At 30.4% G+C, this 20,835-nt stretch overlaps 2 protein-coding genes across 3 annotated transcripts; both read right to left on the reverse strand.

The window, feature by feature from the left end:
• Nucleotides 1-9,240: 9,240 nt before the first annotated feature.
• Nucleotides 9,241-12,093, reverse strand: LOC134837151 (facilitated trehalose transporter Tret1-like). 2 transcript variants are annotated; one of them, XM_063852492.1, is made up of 3 exons: nt 11,845-12,093; nt 11,638-11,778; nt 9,241-11,586 (listed from the first exon to the last, which is right to left on the reverse strand). In XM_063852492.1, the coding sequence occupies exons 2-3, from the start codon at nt 11,764-11,766 to the stop codon at nt 10,213-10,215; spliced, it is 1,503 nt and encodes a 500-aa protein (XP_063708562.1). In that variant the 5' UTR covers nt 11,767-11,778; nt 11,845-12,093; the 3' UTR covers nt 9,241-10,212. The 2 variants fall into 2 exon arrangements, with proteins under 2 accessions (XP_063708562.1, XP_063708561.1); XM_063852491.1 differs by lacking the exon at nt 11,845-12,093 and having other exon boundaries at nt 11,638-11,824.
• Nucleotides 12,094-15,060: 2,967 nt separating this feature from the next.
• Nucleotides 15,061-17,118, reverse strand: LOC134833385 (alanine--glyoxylate aminotransferase). Its single transcript, XM_063847697.1, has 5 exons — nt 16,887-17,118; nt 16,645-16,824; nt 16,255-16,589; nt 16,099-16,194; nt 15,061-16,040 (listed from the first exon to the last, which is right to left on the reverse strand). Exons 1-5 carry the CDS (start codon nt 17,037-17,039, stop codon nt 15,620-15,622), a joined length of 1,185 nt encoding a protein of 394 aa, XP_063703767.1. The 5' UTR covers nt 17,040-17,118; the 3' UTR covers nt 15,061-15,619.
• Between the last annotated feature and the right edge of the window lie 3,717 nt (nt 17,119-20,835).

Raw genomic sequence — 20,835 nt, forward strand, 5'->3', positions numbered from 1 at the left:
GGAGAAAATATGCATTATCGTGTTACAAACAAACACACAGCAAAGAATCCTCCTTCTTGCCACATATGTAAAGAAAACAGATTCTTCCAGTTTTTATCTCGTTTTAAAATGTTCAGGCATGTGCTCGAAAAAGATCTCTACATTTTCATGACAAACGCACATTTGTTCCTATCTTCTAGTATTTATGAATAATTGAAATGATCGACGGCCATATGGTGCTTTAATGCCAGATTTCTTTACACTTTTTCACTCTTCGCGCGCTCGTCAAAAGAGATAAAATGAGGAAAAAAATATCGTAAAACTTACTATCAGTTCTCGAATTACCGCGCGTTGTTTCTCCGAACTTTGGTGTTTATTGTTCATGATATGTTTATTTGTTCGGAGATCACGTTTGACGTGGCAACCGAGGAAAGTTGTCTGTCTGTCAGTCAAAAATTACGGGAAAATTAAAAAGATCTTTTTCTTAGAAATAGACAAGTTTTTCGGGGGAATTTTTGTTGATTTTGGTCGCCCCGTGACAAAAATGCGGTAAATAATAATAATTTTTGAGAGTCGCGTGTCAATTTTTCAAAACATCTTCATGTGTGTGATTTCAAGTCGAGTGTAAAATTTGTTGTTTTGCATCATCCGCACGTCGACGTTTAAAATTTACTATCATTAAAAGTAAATTATGATTTTTGTAGTAAATTAAATTGTTTTTCTCGTTTTAGATGTATTAAGAGCAGTGGTGGACTATAGAACGGATTTTTACCACTCGATGTTTTGTGTTATTAAAATAAAAATTAAGTAAAAGAATTGTAAAAAAAATTAATTAAATTAAAAACAAAAACTTAAAATAAAATTAATTAATTAATTAATTTAATTATTTTTTTTATTTAAATAAAATTATTTAAACAATTAAAAAATTAAAAACTTAATTTATTAAAAAAAAATTAAAAATTAAATTAATTTTTTTAATTAATTTTAAAATAAATTAAATTAAATTAAAAATTTAAAAAATTTAAAAAATTTAAAAAAAATTAAATAAAAAATAAATATCGATTTAAAAAATTTTACATGAAGATATTTCAAGAGATTTTTGTAAAAAAAAAAAAAATAAAATAAGCATTTTTATAATTTTTATAAGATTTTGACTTCAATCCATCACTGGCCTTTCAAACAAAAAACCTAGAGTAATATTTCGCTGCAAATAATTCTCTAAAGTACATTTACCCTACTTTTCTCGCGTACAGTTATTTTTAGAAAATTTGTAGTAGTTTTTAATTGTTTTATTTTTTTTTTTTGTTCTTCAACGATGACACAATGTCACGAGAATTACGGGAAAAACCACAACTAAAAAGAAACATCAACTACGCGCGCCAAATTTATTTCTACCGCTAAGAGGATTGAAAATTTTCAGAAAACTCTCTAGAACTTGCAAACGCTCGAATTAACGTTTCAATTAATCTCGACTAAAAATTTTAAAATTAGAATCTTTGATGTGTACAACGGAGAGTGATTAATGGTAAAAATTGCAGATCTGGGAGTTACGCGCGCACAGTCAAGATGTTCCGTGAGCAATTATCATTGAATGGGATTAAAGTCGAGATATTTACGAGTGCGGCAGAGATGCCAGAAGCACATTGTGTCACTCTAAATATTTCTCATTCTGTTTTTTTTTTATTTCGTTAAATTATTTTAATTCACTCATATCTCACCATAATATCGCCACATTTGTTACTTTATTATTATTATCCAGTTGTAATGTGACATCGAAACACGTGCATTATGTTTAAATATTTTGGCACGAGATCAACAATTTGCGTGCATATTTTATCGTTACAAATGTTTTATTTTGCGATTGTTTTTTTTTTCGTTTGTCATTGTTAATAAATCGCTGGAGCTCATGTATTTACGTTGGCATTGACAAGAAAATTCAGGAAAAAATGTGGATTTCGGAACGACGACGACGCCATTATTTGTCTTTCTGCAATTACTCGAGGAATGTGATAATAAAATAAAAATAATATCATAAAAAGTAGCAATAACGCTTAGAGTAATTTCATAATATTAACCATTAGACTTCTTTTTTTACGACCAAACACACAAAAAATATTTAAAATTAAAATATAAAAAAAAATCGCTATCGTCGTTGGGTTGTTGTGTGCAAAAAAAAAGTTTAATTGACAATTTCAGACCTTTTTGTCTCCTCAACATGGAAAAAAGTGACGCGTCGCCCTTTCGTGCGCATTAACGTGCAAATTTATTAAATAAAAACAATTCAAAGTCTCATAAAATTTACTTTTTATTGCACACGTAAGGGTCGGTCGCTTTTTGCATGTTTTTTTTTAAATTAAAAATATTTAATTTGCACCCCAACCCCTTTATTAAAATTTAAAAAAAAAAAGAGAAATTGCAATACCACGAAAGGAACTTTCTTTTATTTAAAAAAAAATATTTATCTGTCATTAACAGCATGAAGCTTTTCACTAGAGACAAAAAAATGCGGTTTTGTTATTAAACAAACATTTCATTATCAGCGCATTTGCCAATTTTTTAACTCGATTCTCTGAAGGATTGAATTTTTTTTTGTGTTTGATAAATTATGTAACGACACCACAAAACAATAATTGCATAAAAAACAATGCACTTTTTTTCGGCCTTCATTGTTGATGTTAAATGATCCGAATGGCAAAAAATGTGGTGACAATGTGCTAAATATGGTTCTCAATTAAACAAATGTTTATAAATTTTTTTTTCGTTCATTGTATTTTTTTCCTGTTGACAATCAGTCATCGGAACTTGTGTCTCAAATAAAAAAAAAATAAAATAAAAAAATTGTTGCATTGATTAATAAAAATAAATATTTTTACCGCAGACGTTCGTGCTCATGTCATGTTGCATTCTTATTTTTTTCAAATATTTTTTGAAGAATAGAAAAAAAAAATTGTCTGAAAGAGTCTCTGATTAATAGCTTCTCGGCAGGAAAACTTATTCATCGACGTATTTGTGTGGCAGTGTGGAAGAGTTCAAAAGTGCAATTCTAGTACGGAGTTTCTCTCCAAAGTTTATGATGATTGAAAGATAAGAATCTCTGACAGGAATATAAATAGCTGTTCTCTCCCTTCTTCTTCTATTTTTTCTTAGTAAAAATTATAAGAGGAAAATATATAAATATTTAGTTTTAAAAATCAAACAAAATATTTTTGGAATGTCTGTATTGAATGGTTGAGCGTTATTATAAGGGTGTCCTTTGACTTATTTTTGACTTGACGTCTATAATTAATTTTTTTTTCTATTTTCATTTTTTTTGGTTATTGGTCGTTAGTTAAACATTTCTATTATTTAATTACGATCTTTCGGGTTATGATGGTCGGATTTAGTTTAAATTCAATTTATGAGAGCAGAAAAAAATTTATTAAATTAAATTTTAGTGATTTATTTTATTTAAAAAAAAAATTATTTTTGAATATTTTTTTGTATCTGATAATTTTAAAAAAAATATTAAAAAGTTTGAATATCGAGATCGTAATAATAAAACTATAGAATTTAAAAATGTAAAAATATTTTAAACATTTTGATTTATTTTAATTAAATTTAAAATATTTTTTTTTTTATTTAAAAATATAAATTTATTTTAATTTTAAGTTTCATTAAAAAAAAAATTGCAAAATATATTGCAAAAAAAATCAATATTTAAATTCAATATTACCCAAATTTAATTTAATATTTTTTAATTTTATTTTTTTTTAAATTAAATTAAAATTACCCAAATTTAATTATTTTTTATTAGTTATTTTTACGCAAATAAATCTCTGCAAGTTCATTTTCTACCACAGGAAAATCTCAATTCTAACGAAAAATTTTCATTTTCAAACTTATTCCAATCCATTAGTCATCCCACAAAATTTTTCCGTCGCCACCGTTTTGCACCTTACCACGACCACGACCAACCTCCTCATTTATTCAAAACATTTGCGCAACAAAAAAAAAACACAGAAAAATCATGACTGAAGCCAGACCGAAAGGAATGTCGCTCAGGACACACATCATTTGTTTGCGTGATAAATGATTGTGTTTGTTGTTATTATTTTGGAATGTCATGTCGTGCCACCAAAGAAACAAAAAGGAAGAGAAGCCACGCCAGGAAAAGTTAAATTTTAACGCTACACTGAAAATATTATTTTGAGGGAAATTCCTTCTTGTCGCGTCGTCGTCGTCATGTTTGTCACTTTGTTTATAAATTTTAATGATTATTACAGAAAAATTCCTTATTCCCTTCGGAAGTTTTGAAAAATTTATAAATAATCACAGATTTCTTACGTTCCCTTCGATTTTTATTTTTTTCAAAAAGAAGTAAAACTCAAAGGAGGAGATGAATTATTAATAATAAGAAAACGGGAGTAGTTTCAAAAAGTTTGCTGCGGCGGCATGTCAAGGTACGTTTAAATGTCAATGGAAGGCGGTTTGGTGGTTGATCTGGTTATATGCTCCTTTAAGCATAAAAATACCTTGTGATTTTTCTGTTTAACTTGACTTGCCTTTGTGTTTGCCATTCATTGATTTTTCTGGTTGTTGAACTCTCGGAGACTCATTAATTTTAACCCTCAATGGCAATCAAACAAGAAAAAAAAAATTCCTCAGATCAGATTTTAAAACCTGATATTTTTATATTGAATTTCAATAGAAAATAATTTCCTTTGTCTCCTCAATAAATGCATTCATCCTGCCTGACATTTCTATTCAAAATATTATAATCCATTAACCTTTTAATGGGTTTTTATTAAAATGCAGCTCATTTCTATTGAAAACGTACAATTTTTTCATAAGAAAAAAAACACAACCTAGGTCAACGTATTTAGAAGTGGAAATGCACCGACAACGTTCGTCCTTAATGATGTCCGTGTTTTTGCTTCATATATTATTGCCATGCATGTTTAGTGCCTTCTTTGTCCAATTTCTATCCACGTCAAAGTTCAAGTGCTTTACTTTTTTAAAAATAAAAATTCAACAAGAAATTTACTGATAAAGATCAATCTATAATTCGATTGTTAACAAATCAAACAAATCTTTATCAATTTCAATCCATCTTCGTTTTCTTTTCTCATTTACAGCTTTTTTATATTTTTTGAGATAACTTAACAGTAGCGCATCACCTAGAGCTATTGTATCACTTTCGGAGTAATCATTTTACTCTTTTTTTTTGTTCATTTATGATTCGTGTTTCTCGATAACTGTGGAGATGGACACACGAAAAAAAACGTTATAAAAGAAATAAAAGGTGTGAGTAATATACAAAGACGTTAAAATTAACATTGACTCGAAAAAAAGTAATCATCATAAAAAAAAGTTGGAATAGAGCTTGAAAGCGATATGAAAGTGTACGCGAGAAGGAAAGAACCAGAAATATTGTTATTATGATTATATTGCCGGGATGGTCAATTAGGTCATGAAATTAAAATAAAAGAAAAAATAAGAAACTCTAAAAGTGATCTAAGCGCGTTTTTAATAAAGTAAATCCTTTATATTCAAGTTTCTGTTGTCAAAAATTAAATTTACTTTTTAAAACAAGGCTCTTGTTTATTTAAAAAGATTTTTTATATATATATATTTTAAATATTTTTTTTATATTTTTTTTTTAATATTTTTTTAATATATTTTTTTAATATATTTTTTAATATATTTTTTTAAATTTTTTTTTAAGATATATTTTTTTTTTGTTCAGTTTTTTTAACTGTGGAGATGGACACACGAAAAAAAACGTTATAAAAGAAATAAAAGGTGTGAGTAATATACAAAGACGTTAAAATTAACATTGACTCGAAAAAAAGTAATCATTTTGGAATAGAGCTTGAAAGCGAATGAAAGTGTACGCGAGATTTAATGATTAATTGCCGGGATGGTCAATTAGGTTGAAATTATAAATTTAAAAAGTTAAGCGCGTTTTTTGAAATTTTAAAAAATTTTTAAAAATTTTAAATTATAAAATAAAAATTTTATAAAAATTAAAATTAAAATTTTATATTTTTAAATGCCGATGAAAAAATACTTTTAAATATTTTTATTCTTTGAAAACGAATTAAAAAATTATAAGAAGTATTAATTTTTTTCTTTTAAAAAATTTTTTAATGCTTAAAATTTTGTTAAAGTTTAAACATTTTCCTTAAAATAAATTTTAAAGTTTTTATTTTTTTCCGTCTCAATATTGATAAAAAAATATTTGATTAAAAAAATGTTTTGTATAAAAAAAAATGTAATTTTAAAAAATGTACATGTTGCAGTGAAAAAATTATTTTAAAATCTAAAAAAAAATATTTTTTTGCAACTCAAAAAAAATTTTTATAAAATCCCAATGAAAGCCATTAAACGGATATTTTTTTGAAAATGTTACATCGAATGCAATTCGCTTCGTAAGACACGAGATTTCTTTTAAATTTTGGGTGCTGCTTGATATTGAGCTGATGCGTATATTCAATTTCTGTTGTACACGCTTAAATTTGAATTTATTGTTATTATCATTATTTTATTTTTATGTTATTTTATTATCTTTTTTATATTCTCTCTCCTGTAAAACTTTATTCTTTTTCACCAATCACGCGTTCCTTTTCAAGTTAAACTCGAATTAAGATAACGCTCAAGTCCCCAAATCCAAGCCACTTACTTTCTACCTCACTACAAACCTTTTTCATCATCATTATTTGATGTTGAAGAGACAGCACGATACTTTATCTTTTATTTTTTTCAGTTGTTTGGATGTCGTCTTGTGCTGCATTTAACATGTATAAGCTACTGCCTTTTGTTACTCATTTTTTTTTTGCTTCGCTTAAGTTCTGATATGTTTGTCTGGTCATTTATCGTTTTTTTTTCAAACTTTTCCATACGAGAAAGAGACGATGACGACGTGAATCGACGTCGCGTCATATAAATTTAAATTTAAAAAACAATCATACGCGTTGTCCGTCGTCGTCGTTTTTTTTTTGTTCAGAGCAGATAAAAAAAATAAAACATTACAAAGAGAAACACAAAACCTGTTTATGAGAGTGTGTAACATGGTAGCTGCATCAATTTGACTCGCTTTACTTTAATCCGTGTATATGTGCTTGTCTTAATGTCATATTAAAGTTTTTTTTTGTACGGACTCTTTTTTTTGTGGATGCAAGTTTGGTTGATTGTCCGATTCTTGTGGATGCATGCAGAGGAGAAAAGTACACGATTTGGTTGTCAAAAATTATAAGATATGTCGAGAAAAAAATAAATAAATTAAAAATCGTTCAAGTGGAAACTGAAATTGATTTGGTAAATCTTTTAATCATCGTCAGAAGTTCGGATTTGACGTCGCTTGCATGCTGCTGTGTTAATTGGTAACGTCGTCGCGTTTTTTTGAACGTGAATTTCTTGTAACTTTGAATTATTTTGAACGATTTAATTTTCTAAGAAGAACACTGAAAATATTTTTACTTAAAAATTTTTGTATAAATTTTATTAACAAAAAAATTATTTAAAAAACTTCTAGTTTTTTTCTTACATTTATTAAAAAGCCATTAAAAATAATTTTTTTTATTTTATTAAAAAAAAAAAAAAATTAAAAAATAATAAAATATTCAAGGACTAGCTACCTAATTATTAAAAAAAAAACCAATTAAAAAATGGTAAAATGTTAAAATTAAAAATTTAATTTAAAAAAATAATTTTAAATTTTTAAGGGACTCTTAATATTTTTTTTATGTTTTTTTATATTAAATTAATTTTTTTAAATGTCAATAATTTGATGAAAAACAAATTTAAAATGAAATTTTATCAAAAAAACAAAATTAATTTATCCTAATTACAGTCAAACCAAAAAATAAAAGGGACGAGTTAAAAACATCTAAAATCATCATTAAAAATTTTTGTGGTTATTCATTCAAATTGTCAGCTTCCTTGTCACATAAATCAAATATTTATTATTTTTTGGCAGTATTATTTATTTACTTTTCCGAGAGGAAACCCATTTAAAAATATTTTTCGTGAATATTCATGTTCATTTAAAATATTTTAGCTTAAAAAAATAAACAGTGAAGGGTTAATGTAGTGAAAAACTGAAATAAATACTCTCGTTCTCTCTATTTTGCGTTGTCATCATCGTAGTTGCCACCCTTTTTATCCTTTTTAACTCTCTTTGTTGTTTTTATAAATGAATTATTACTTAACTTGAGTGTTTTTCATGCAAGCGGAACTAAAACCGTCGTCGTGTCACCAAAAAATTGAAATTTGGCACTTTTTATCGAAAAACCACAATCAGAAAACTCAATTAGACCATAAATGAACAAATAAATGAAAACGAAGCGTTCTTTTTATATTTTTTTAAACAAACGAGAGTAATAATAATAAAAGTATACATCAACGAGCGAACGAATTTGTTTAAAGAAATCATCAAATCAGACACAGGTGTTCAAATTGACGATATTAACAGACAGTTTAAATGCAACGCTTGAATAAATTTTAATCTATATTGTACTAACATAAGAACGACACTACACGCTTTCAAGATATACACAACATAAAAGCGAAGCAAGGCAACGTCCAAACGAACGTCTTAAAAAAACGTACAATCAGTGGTACGATTTACAACAACAACAACTAAAACGACGCTGAACGAAAAAAAAATAAATATAAAAATTAAATAAAGGAAAAAAAAAATAAGAATAAGCTGATGTACGTGTAGAGTAAATCTAGGTTAAAAGTTCCATCAACTATCAGCATGCTTTTTAATTGATATGATAGAGGGCATTTTAATGATATGTTTACATTTGTTTTAAACAAAATGAGCGATATTTGATGCGTTTGTTTTTAAATTATCTTTTTTTGTTTAACGGAACGTTATTTGTTGATAAAGCTGGACGGTTTTTAGTCGGTCGATTGTCTTGTGACGAGTAATTCGAGCAATTAATGGTTTGTTTGGGTTTTGAGGACATTTAAATGAGATAAAAAAAACATTGCGTGTTTGAATATTTTTTTAATGAATTTTATTTTCAACTGACTTTAAAAAATTTTTTGCCAAGGCTTTTTTATTTAAAAAAAATATTTAAAAAAAAAATTAAAATATTTTTTGTGAAACAAATTATTTTTTATTATATTATAATTATTTAATTAATTTTAAAAAATCTTTTTAAATTTAATTTATATATTTTTTTAAAATTATTTTTTATTTTATTATTATTTTTTTTCTAAAAATTAGAATTAAAGAAAATTGAAAGAATTACAAAATTAATATTTCTGACTACAAAATGCCTTTGTACAATTAAAATCAACAAAACCCGTCAATTAATCAATATTTGTAGAAAATTTTCCCATAAAAATCTCATCTAATTACCTACCAACCCTCGATTGTTGTTAAATATTGCATTAGCAGAACATTGATTGCCATTAAATTACATCATTGCCTAACAATTAAAACCAGAACAACTTCCTTTTTAACATGAAACCGTGAAAAAACAAAAATCCAACTTGACTCAACAACTCGCCCTTGCATGAGAAAAGGGTTGCGACTTGTCAATCATCCCTCAACGAGTCTCATTACCGCACATGCAAGATCGACATCGTTGTGATTGATCTGAATTTTATGAAAAATTTTTCTGCGTTCCCATGAAAATGTGATTATAATTGAGTCATGTTCTCCCTCCTTCGTCATATTTAACATCGTCAATAATAATCGTTCGACTTGCGTGGACTTGTTACATCATAATCTTGTATTTTTTTTTCGATAACAATTAAATTATAAAATGTCAAGTATTGTGACAACCGTTAAAATTGAACGGAGCAACGACAGGGATGATGAATCAGTTTTTACTTTACTCGTCGTCTCGTTATCACGGTGAATTTTTCGATTGACCTTCGTTTCTGTGGTGGCTGGCAAGGTAATGAACGATTGAGCAAATAAAAGGAACAAGATTCAGACAGAGATAGCTGGCTAACAATGTTTACTCGCAAATATTGTAAATGATGAGTAGCTGTGATAATGTGCAGTAGATAACGAGCTCGTAATTTTCTATCAACTTTTTACAAGAACGAATTAATTTGCTGCTGCACGCAAGCTACATCAACGACGACCGACAACGAGTGATGCACTAATTTGCTATAATTTCCGGATAAATACAATTATTGAATAATTAAACGAGTCACTTGTCATTTGCTTTATACATATATGCAAAAAATGGCTTTCGTGCCATGTTTTATTTGATTTTTACCTTAAGATTATACGTTATTCCGAGTAATTTCCTCTTTTTTCTTGATAAATTGCATTTGAATGTCCACCAACGTTCGATCTTTCGTTTCAGGTAGAACGATTCCAAGTACTACAGTGCCCATCAAAGCTATTCCACCGTAAAAGAGGAAGGCACCATCAATGCCCAGACTTTCAAATAAGGCAGGAGCAATTTTGACACAAATGAAAAACAGGAAAAAGTTGATGGAAATGTTCAAACTACTTCCCAGACTGCGACAATCGAGAGGATAGAGCTCTCCAGCCATACACCACGGCAGCACGAAGATCCCGATGCTGATGAAGAAAATATACGAGACTAGCAGTATCACAGAGAACCAGGAAAATTCCATTAAATGTGGATAATAGCGTGTTGCAAAGATAAAAACGGCTAATCCAATGGCAGAGATCGTTGTTCCAATACCACTTGTGAGTAGCAAAACTCGTCGTCGCACAGTTCGTAAGAGACCACTTGCAATAATTACCATTACTAAGCGAAGAACGTCGATTGCGTTCATGACGAGATATTCGTTCATCGTTGTTCCTAATATCTTCGATAAAATACTAACGCTGTAGAATGCAACGATATATGGACCTGAGAACTGCATCGTGAAGAAGCAGCAAAAGATGATCGCAAAAGGTTTTACGAATTCGGGTCTTCTGAAAGCGACAAAAGCCTTATTCCAAAAGCTGTCTTCAGAAATTGCTTCAGTTTCTTTGTGTTTATCCCACATTTGCTCAAACTCACGTTTACTGCTGATACTTGAGCCTCTCAGCCATCGAAAAGCTTTCAAGGCTTCATCGAATCTGTTTTGTGAGATCAACCAGCAAGGGGTTTCCGGAACTAAAAATAGCACAATCACAGTTATCAGTGGAAGAATTGAGGCAAGTAGCGCCACGGTCCGCCAATGAAGGAATGTTCCTAACAGATGTGTAGCTAATATTCCAAGCGCTAATGCAGTTGACGGAGCAACGAGGAAAAATCCTCGATATTTAGGTTCACTAACTTCTCCTAGGTACGTTGGGAACAAAGTCGCTAACAGTCCCGCACTTAATCCACCAAGAATTCGACCAACGAGAAGAATTGCAAAGTTTGGAGCGAGATAAATTGTGAGCCATCCAAGTAATTTGGGAATACAAAGTATGAAATGAGCATTTTTCCTTCCGTAACGACCCATTATCGTGCCGCCTACTAAGCATCCAAATGACATGAGTAAAGGCACTGTTGAAGCAATCCATGATGCGTATTCTAAATTGACCTGAATATCAGAGTCTGGTTTCTGTAGTTCCGGGATCAAAGTTGCTGAATATCCAAAGAGCATTCCTGAGCTAATGGAAGCTATTATTGGTGGTGATGATCCAAGTGCCTAGCAAAAAATTTTTTTTAATTGAAAACTCGTGAAAAGAATATCACTTACCTGTTTCCAAAAAGGTGATATTCCCGTGACATCTTGAACCTCTTCTGAGTCCTTTAAATGCTTTGCTATTTCTACGTGATTCACATTTTTATGCAACGGCTCGGTCTCTTGTTGTCCGGACCGTGACATGATTCCGTTTAACTACAAAAAAATATTAATTTTTCACTCAAAATTACATCTGCTCTAATTCATGCCAAAGCACATTACAAACTAAAATACCAAGCAATAAAGCGTTTACAGCTCAGAGTACTTGAAGATAGAGAGTCCACTAAGCAAATACAAACTATTTTTAGATATGCCGAAAAAATATCACAACAATCAAAAATCCACGTTTTGTTGTCAAACAAGATTCGACATTCACTTTTTTTTATCAACTGATTAACTGGTCATTCTTGTTATTCACACGAAAAAAAAATACGGATCACAAAAGAGAGTTCCGATATGTTTGAACGTACTCAAAATTCAACCCGCGTTTTTATTTAAATAGACATCGTTATCATAACAGTCTCTCATGATATAGATTCTCAAAACGTTTCCAGAGTTCAGCTACCGACGACTAAAGTCCATGTAAAGAAACTCTATTTTCTACAAAAAATTTACAAAATGAGAGAGAATATTAGAGAGAAAATCTTTTGATAAGGCACTCACTCGTAATATGGATCACGCCGCATTGTGTTAATAGAAACTGAAAACAGATGATTTTGTTATCACTATTTGTTAGTCAGTTACTGAGATACTTTGACGCAATTTAGTAGACGAGAGAAAAATATTTGCACTTTAAATTTCACCGTGACACGATAAAATCGAGTAAATGAAACGCACGTGAATCACATGAGATATCAAGCGTCTTATCATTTATCAGACAGACAATCTTGCGACAAAATCTTCTTAGCATTGTTCGAGTAAAGGTCAAACATTTTAATGCGAGATTTTATTTGTAACGAAAATAACTTTCGAAATACGTTTGACTTGCTTTTGACAACAGCCAAAAAATAGTGAGAACATGTGTAGTACTAGATGAGACTGTAGTAGAAATATTTCTTGCATAAACAAAACAAAGTGAATTGTAAATAATGTGAGTAAAATAATTTAATTTAATTTGATTTGAGAAATGACACAGTGTAATATACTAAAAAATAAATCCATTCTTCAAGGTTTAAACTGAATCTCAGTACAAATCTCATAAACAGCTGCTTCCGGAGAGGAATCTCAGCATGGCCAAAAACCATAAAATTCAAGAAATTCGTAATAAGAGATCATTATGAGTTCGATAAAAAGGTTGTCAATAACCAACGACCGACAATCGTCAATTTTCACGCTGAATGGTGTGAACCATGTAAAATTCTGACACCAACACTCATTAAAATATTAGAATCGCAAGAAAATGTAGACTTGGCAGTAGTAGACTTGGATGAAAATGCCGAGCTCGTACATACGTTCGAAGTAAAAGCAGTGCCTGCCGTACTAGGTTTCAAAAGAGGAGTAGTAGTGGAAAAATTTGTAGGATTAATTGATTCAGCTATGATAGAAAGTTTGATTGCTAAATTAGAAAGCAATGAAAAATAGCGAGTAGAATAATTTTTTATAAAAAGTAAGCTAATAAAGTAAAAAAATCAGTGACTAAAGAGCTCCTTGACTTTTTAAACCTGCAATATTTTTCTACAAATCTCAGAGGTAATAAAATTTACTAACAAGCTAATTCAAAACGAGTCATCAAGCGCATCATCGTAAAGATTCTCGGTAGTCAAAACAATCCACAACAACATAAACACAGCAAGCAGTAAGTGTAACGGTCCGTAATTCGATATTGATGTGTAATTAAACACCACCAAGATAATGATGGTCATTTAATTGATTATTATTACTACTATCATCATGCCATATATTCAATGAAGGAAAACGACGACCATCATAAACATTCACATCGAAGTCCGCAAGAATCTTCGAATGTATTAAATTTCAACTAATTATAAACCTTATCATATCGTAAATTTACCTCGCGTCTAACTTACTGAAGATTGCAAAATTTATAGTCCTTTGTCTGCGTGTTATGGGCTTGTTACTTGTTTCGGATTTAATAGTAAAATTTATTGTGCAACACTCATCAATATTAATATTGATGTGATGAAAAACAATTAAATATTACTCAAGAATCGCTTATGTGCAAAATTTTCACGGAAACTTTATCCGCATCTATTTAAATCTCTCTCAAGAGTGTCGTGATTAACTGTCTAGTCAAATCCCGGCTGTCTCGTCTTCTTGGTATAAAGAAAAAGAAGAACTCTTCTTCAGTTAATTATGGGTTTTGTTACCATATTTCTTTATCATTAGCGATTTTTTTCCTGATACTTTTTCTCGATGCATCGAACGATGTTTTACGTAATGAACGACGAATGAAGTACAGTAGCGGTTGATTGTATTCAAGTAAATATAAATAACACATAACTAATTATTGTTCTGTCAAATCAATGGAAATGCATGCATGCAAGCAAGTTGGTAGCAATGAAAGCGAGCTCTCTGTGTGATAATTTAAAAACATACAAATGATATCAAATTATAAAATAAATTTTTAAAATGAATGCACGTGGACAAGCATATAATTTTTGAATTTTTATTACGTTTGTATTTCTTATTTTTACTCCCATATTACGATTTACATTTAAATGTAAAGTGAAGCCTGAAGTGCAGTTGAAGTAGAGGTGATAAAGAAAATTACGATTAAACGGTTTAAAAGAGTTTTCGTCTTAATTCTCATTCTTGTCTATTCTTAAAAGAAGTTTTCTGTTAAAAAATAACAGGGCCCTGAAATTTTTTAGCATCAAGGCTAAATTTAAATTAAATACAAAAATCTACAATATTTTGACTGAAGCTTACTCTAAGAAAAGTGACGAAAAAATCGGTTCGTGGAAACCGCCACAGCGCATCTTCTAGAAAAAAAACATTGATAAATAACCAAACACTCGAGTATTTCTTTTTCTTAACTGCGTCATTTTAAAGTTTTTTTTATATTTTAAATATATGCAACTAACTTTAAAAACCAGTTTGTTGAATAGAATACATAATCGATAATGTTTGTGTTGTGGTTTGGTTGTTTGATAACAAAAATAACGCTTGACATGTAAGTGAGCGATAATATTATTTATTTGTTAATACTTCATAGATTTAAAAAACACGATAACTGACGAAGAAGAAGAAAGGATTTTATTGACATTATCAGAAAAATATTGACTCAAGATATCATTCTGATAATAAACATTATTATTATGATGATCGACCCGTTTAAAGGCTCATGACACCCATAATTCACTTTTATTTGAAATGCAAAATCTTCCATCGTTCGACGACGTGAGTTGCATTTGCAATGCGACAACAAATTATGATTCCAATAAAATAAAGTAGCCTAAAGTCAATTTAATGTAAGTGTTGTTGTATAGTAAAAAAAAAATACTCACAACAACAACACATGTCTTGCTTACAACCGAGCAAGTTACGTTACGTTGGCCAGAGTGAAAGAGCGATATTTGCCGCGACATTTGCCAGAACGAGACAAAACAATAACAAACTTAAATGCAGGTCATTGTCTTCCAGTTTTTTTTCACTTCTTGGTTTTATTTTACTATTATTTACTATTATAGTGGTGTATTTCTTAAGAGTCTACCGTTTTTTTTTTTCATGCACATATTGAATATACTGACTTGCATAGAAGAATAGAAGCATTATTCGACTGGATTTTGTTTACATTTACAATGCGTGTTGTGGATAATTTTAAACTTGATTCCATTATGTGGTAGCAGAGAACAGTAGTTTAAGTCGTTGGTCACGACATACACACGAGAAAACGAAAAATTTGTCATAAAAGAGGTGCTAGAATGAAAGATGAATTGCCTCTTTTTTTTCTTTAATTTATTTTTATAATTGATGATGCGTTTCTATTGAATTTTGGTCCAAAATATTGTTCAACTTGTCAATCAAAAATCTCGTCTTAAATTTTCGAGAGTTCTTTCAATTTGAAATCAGATGTTGCTTCAATAGCTTCGCGCAATACTCTCAATACTAAATCAACTTTTTCAACACGAGCATTTTCACCCATAAGTCCAACGCGAATGACTGCTCCTGCAGTTGGTCCAAGTCCTCCCGAAATTTCCATCAAATAATTTTTAGCGGCATATTGTGAGATTTTGAGTTGATCTACGCCTTTGGGAATGTTGACAGCATTTACAGTTGGGAGTCGGTTTTCTTTATCAGGTAGGAACATTTCTAGTCCCATTGCTTCAATACCACGCTGGAAACGTTCCGAACATTCCTTGTGACGTTTGATGAGATTTTCGAGACCTTCTTCGGCTGCGATAGCAAGAGCTTCTCGGAGACCGTAGAAAAGAGTTGCGCAACCAGTGTGATGGTAGCTATGGCAAAATATTGTGTTATTGAAGGATTGACGTGAAAAAAATCATTTAAACTTACAATCGTGGATTTCCGAAGCATCCCCAATAGTCACCGAGTTGCAAGGCATCTAGATAATATACTTTAACTTTTTCATTCCGGCGCTTAATGCGTTCACTGCAGGTAAGAATTTACATTTAAAAATATTTCCAGCGGTTTAAGTAAAAAAAAACTCACATAGCTCGACAGTTAAACGAAATCGGTGTGATACCTGGAGGAGCTCCAAGTACTTTTTGTGATCCGGTATAAGCAACATCAATTTTCCATTCATCCATAAAGAATTCTGTGCCACCTAATGAAGCAACAGTATCTACAGCAAACAAGCAATTGTATTTGCGACAAATATCACCCATGCCTCTCAGATCCTGCTTTAACCCAGTCGACGATTCTCCTTGCACCAAAAAGAACACTGATGGCTTATGAACTTTCATGTATTCCTCCAAGTCATGTAGCGTCACTGGTTTTCCGTATTGTGCGTGTAAGATTCTTGCATCAGCTCCATATCGCACCGCCTATAAAAACAAACAATTTTTAGAACATTTTTATTTACGAAATGCATGATCTTACCATGTTTTCTGCTCTTTGACCCCAGATACCAGTTGTACCAATCAAAACAACGTCTCCCGTCTCAAGTAAGTTTGCCATTACGGCTTCCATGCCGGCATGCCCGCTGCCCGTAATACACATTGTTGCGGTGTTAGTTGTTTGGAACATGTATTGAATACCTTCCTTTATCTCGTCCATTATCTAAGACAATCACGGAAATCGTTGCCGTTATCATGCATGACAATTCAAAAGTCACTACTTACTTTGAGTGTTTCTGGATGCAAATGTCCCAAGATTGGCTGGCTCATGGCATCGCGCACTCGTTGCGTGTAGTTTGACGGGCCGGGACCCATCATGAGTTTCTCTGGCACGTTCAGAGGCTTCTTTAATGAGGCTGGCGGATTGATACGAGACATTTTGACAGAAATTAATATTGAAATAAACAGAAAATTAGGTAAATAACAAAACACAGTCGACTGGCGTAAAGTTAAATGAGTACTGAGTGTGATAAGATGCCATACGTGAAATTTATAAGAAATACTAAAACACAGATAAGAACATATTCTCACAATTTTTGTTTCATCGTATAATTCGTCAGACGGAGTTGCGTAGTGGGTAGATATGAAAAAGCCGGTTTTGGCACAACTGATCAAATATGGGTCAATAACCCCTGATTCATTCAGAAATCCAGCAAAAATCAAAATTTTTTGGAACTTAAATACGTTGTTGATTTTCAAGTTTAAACTTTCATGAGCGGCCTTCCTAGTTCCAAACTTTTACTAATTAAAACTGAGTGAGATTGTGGATTTCCTTCTTCGCGGTTGAGCTTAGTGAGAATTTACATTAACTTAACAGTTTGTTTGCATGGAAAGTACATTCCAGACGAAATTCCTTATCTCACTTGTGGCTTCTTTTTCATCTCCTTGTCACCAAGTAGTACGCCGAGTTTCTCACAGAATAAATTACAAAACGATAAAAAGCAGTCTGCAGCAGAAAAAAACGTTTCAATTATCATAACTTTACAAAATCAACATGACCTGACTTGAATTCAGACTTCAACAACACAAATGAAGACAAATGGTAAGTTTTTTTATTTCATACTTGCAGCGCTTGCATTTTACGTGATTTGAAAAATTGATTTATATCGCCTGCTTGGCTTTTTTCTGCTGCAACTGAAAAGCAGTTATGACAGTTAATATGATTAATATTTTTGTGTCATTTCGCAAGTAAGTGAATTGTTCAAATATGCAAATTATTGATTTTGTCACAAAAATTATTTTAAATTATTGCCCTTAACTGGAGAAGGCGGAGAACGGAACCCTTTTTCCATTATTTTTATGACAAATATTTGCAAAAAGTTTTATTACATTAACATAAAATTATTTGTAATCTTCGTAGTTGTCGTTCGTTATGTTATTGAATTTCATATGCATAAATTTAGAGATTTTTGACGAGCCGGAGGAAGGAAAGGTGGAGTTGCTTGTCGTTTTTCTTCCAAGAAAAGGGTTGATGTTGTGGTAGTTGGTACTTAAATTTTACGATGCCATATTTTTGTTTTAAAGCTACACATTTGCCGGAGCCGGAATCTGCATCCATATTGAGTGGCAGTAAACAAAACCGCAAGGAAACATGGATCATATCCCCCGAAAAATATTGCATAAACTTTCAGGATGAGTCTCAACATACACATAAAATATAATGACATGTTAGTGCATGACGAGACGCGTGTTATTTTTTTGCTGCTGCATGTTCATACAGGCTCGTTCATCCACCATTACCTAAGTCAATACACAATAGCGTCACGACTCGCACGACGACAAATGTGTTTGACGAGAGAGCGAGAGGGAGTGAAAGAGTAACGTGTTATAGGAGATAAAGCGATTTGATAGAGGAAGAGAACATATTCTGCTGTAATAAATATATTTTTGGAAAATTGGATGCATGTACTTCGTTACATTTTACGATTATGTTTATGATTATTGTAAATTACAGACTTTGGATTATTATTTTATTATTGTTCTGTTAGTCAAAGTTTTTTCATCATCATTTGTCTTTACAGAACTAAAAGGAAGGATCAAAATTGAATATTTCTGATACTTTAATCCTTTCACTTAAGAATTCTGCATTTTCTTGAAGAAACCACGTAATTTTTCAACGATAAACCTGCATCAAGAAGTCGGAATAAATCCCGTGAATGTCTTCCTCAATAGACTCAAACAATTTTTTATATCATGATATCATGTCAACTGTATGTCTCTGTAACTAATTTAATTGATTTTTGGACAATTGTAATTTGTTCTTTTTTCCAAGTGTTCTTTAGTGATGATTTCAGGTTTGTTTTTACAATCAATTCGAGCAATTAACTTCGAACGAATGTGCTGAATCCAAAAAAATTGCAATCGCTATTTCTCTCATCCCGTTTGTGATGCCAAACGCTTTGCAAGGAAGAGGCAGAAAATCGAAAAGTTCAAATGGAGGGAAGACTGATAATTTATCACTAAAATTAGATAACTATAAACACTTTTCCAAATTCCAAAATGAACTTAAAGTAAATATTAGATTGTATTATGATCAAAAAATGCTTCAAATTTAATTAAAATCCTGATAGTTACATTTTAGATACAGATCTTTGCTAACTGTTCAAAATGAGACACACTCCAACCAAAGTGACATTAACCATAATTAACTAAATAAAATAATAATTCCATTTTGGTTCAGTCAACTCTCCTGCCACGTTATATTTGCCCTAAGCTTGACATTGATATGTCACGCTAATATGATTATTAAGTACAAACAAAACATTAATAAATTTGAAATAGCGACGCATTTAACGAAACTCCACCGCAACTATTATGTAAATGTCACTCTTTTTTAATGCATTTGTGTAATAACACAATTTCAACTTAATAATTATCATTTTTCAAGTACCATGCTGCGCTGCGGATGGACCGACCATCTGTTACCTGTCTACTGATGCCAGGACTGACTGACATTAATTTGATGCATGGCACGCTTTTTGTCTCTATTTAAATTCTACAAAAAATGTAATTGCAGAAATTCAATTCATCATATTTCAACTTTTTTTTCCATTGAATCATCACTTTTATTCTTTTAGTATAAATAAACAACATTTATCAGTAAAAACACGAAAATATTTATGAAACATGATACAATTCCTTATATTTTATTATCACCAATATTCAGTGTGAAAACATAAACAAAAACAACGCTGGACATGATCTTTGAAGCGAACGTTAGACAGACAAGACTTCGAGATTGATAAAAACTGCGACGCAATTTTGTGCATGTATAATTTATTCCAGTTAGTTAATATTTATCTCGTCGATATGTTCTTAATCGTACGCGATTTTATAATAATAATGCTAAGTCGCTTAATTTAAAGTGCATTAATAACTTTATCATTTTAACGTCGACTTGCAAATCATTGGAGTTATGGAGTGACTTGATCATCTGATATAATGACACTTGTCTAGTAATAGCGAACAATAATAATACTAATGAAATGTGATATAATCGCGTCAAGTAACTTTTATTTTTTTTTTCGTTGTTTGTAGCGTGAGGAGATAAGTTGTCGCATTAATGTAATAATAATTATCGCTTAAAAAAAGTTCCTTGAATTGTTTATTTAAATAAATTAAATGACACTTGTTCTACACTTGTTCTAGACCAGATGATGTTGATGCTAATGTTAGATAACGAACATTATTTTATTTATAGGAACGTTGTGAAAAATTGTTGTTTCGCGAATAATTAAATATTTTTTAATTGCAAAAAAATTATTTTTAAAAGTTTTTTATTGGCCCTATAAAACTTTTTTTGAAAATAAAAAAAAATGAGAATTATAACGAAAATCTAAATCTTTTTAAAATATGTTCTTATTAATTTAATTTTTTTAAAGTTTTAGAATCTTAGTAAAAAAATTTTCCATATTAAAAAAAAATGAATTAGAGCATTTCTTTACAATTCTGTGAATTCTATAGAAATTTTTTTAAAAAATTTAAAAAAAGAAAAAAAAATCGAATCGTTTGTCATTTTGCGATATATCAAATTCTCATAAATTACAGAAACGCGGATCACATTACACTAAGTATCACGATAAATTTTAACGATGATGAGCATTAATTATTGTTTGGAACTATGAACCGAGTAAGGATACGTTCCACCATCATCAAACTAACTCTTCTAATGATA

The sequence above is a fragment of the Culicoides brevitarsis genome, chromosome 1 (assembly GCF_036172545.1).
Source record: "Culicoides brevitarsis isolate CSIRO-B50_1 chromosome 1, AGI_CSIRO_Cbre_v1, whole genome shotgun sequence".
NCBI lineage: Eukaryota > Metazoa > Arthropoda > Insecta > Diptera > Ceratopogonidae > Culicoides > Culicoides brevitarsis.

Excerpts from the sequence above, each read along its gene's own strand:
- LOC134837151 (XM_063852492.1), bottom strand. The coding sequence starts at position 11,766 with ATGTCACGGTCCGGACAACAAGAGACCGAGCCGTTGCATAAAAATGTG. Across the intron at positions 11,587-11,637 it reads TATCACCTTTTTGGAAACAG|GCACTTGGATCATCACCACC; the intron begins GTAAGTGATATT and ends ATTTTTTGCTAG.
- LOC134833385 (XM_063847697.1), bottom strand. The coding sequence starts at position 17,039 with ATGTCTCGTATCAATCCGCCAGCCTCATTAAAGAAGCCTCTGAACGTG. Across the intron at positions 16,825-16,886 it reads TGCATCCAGAAACACTCAAA|ATAATGGACGAGATAAAGGA; the intron begins GTAAGTAGTGAC and ends TGATTGTCTTAG. Across the intron at positions 16,590-16,644 it reads GTCAAAGAGCAGAAAACATG|GCGGTGCGATATGGAGCTGA; the intron begins GTAAGATCATGC and ends TTGTTTTTATAG.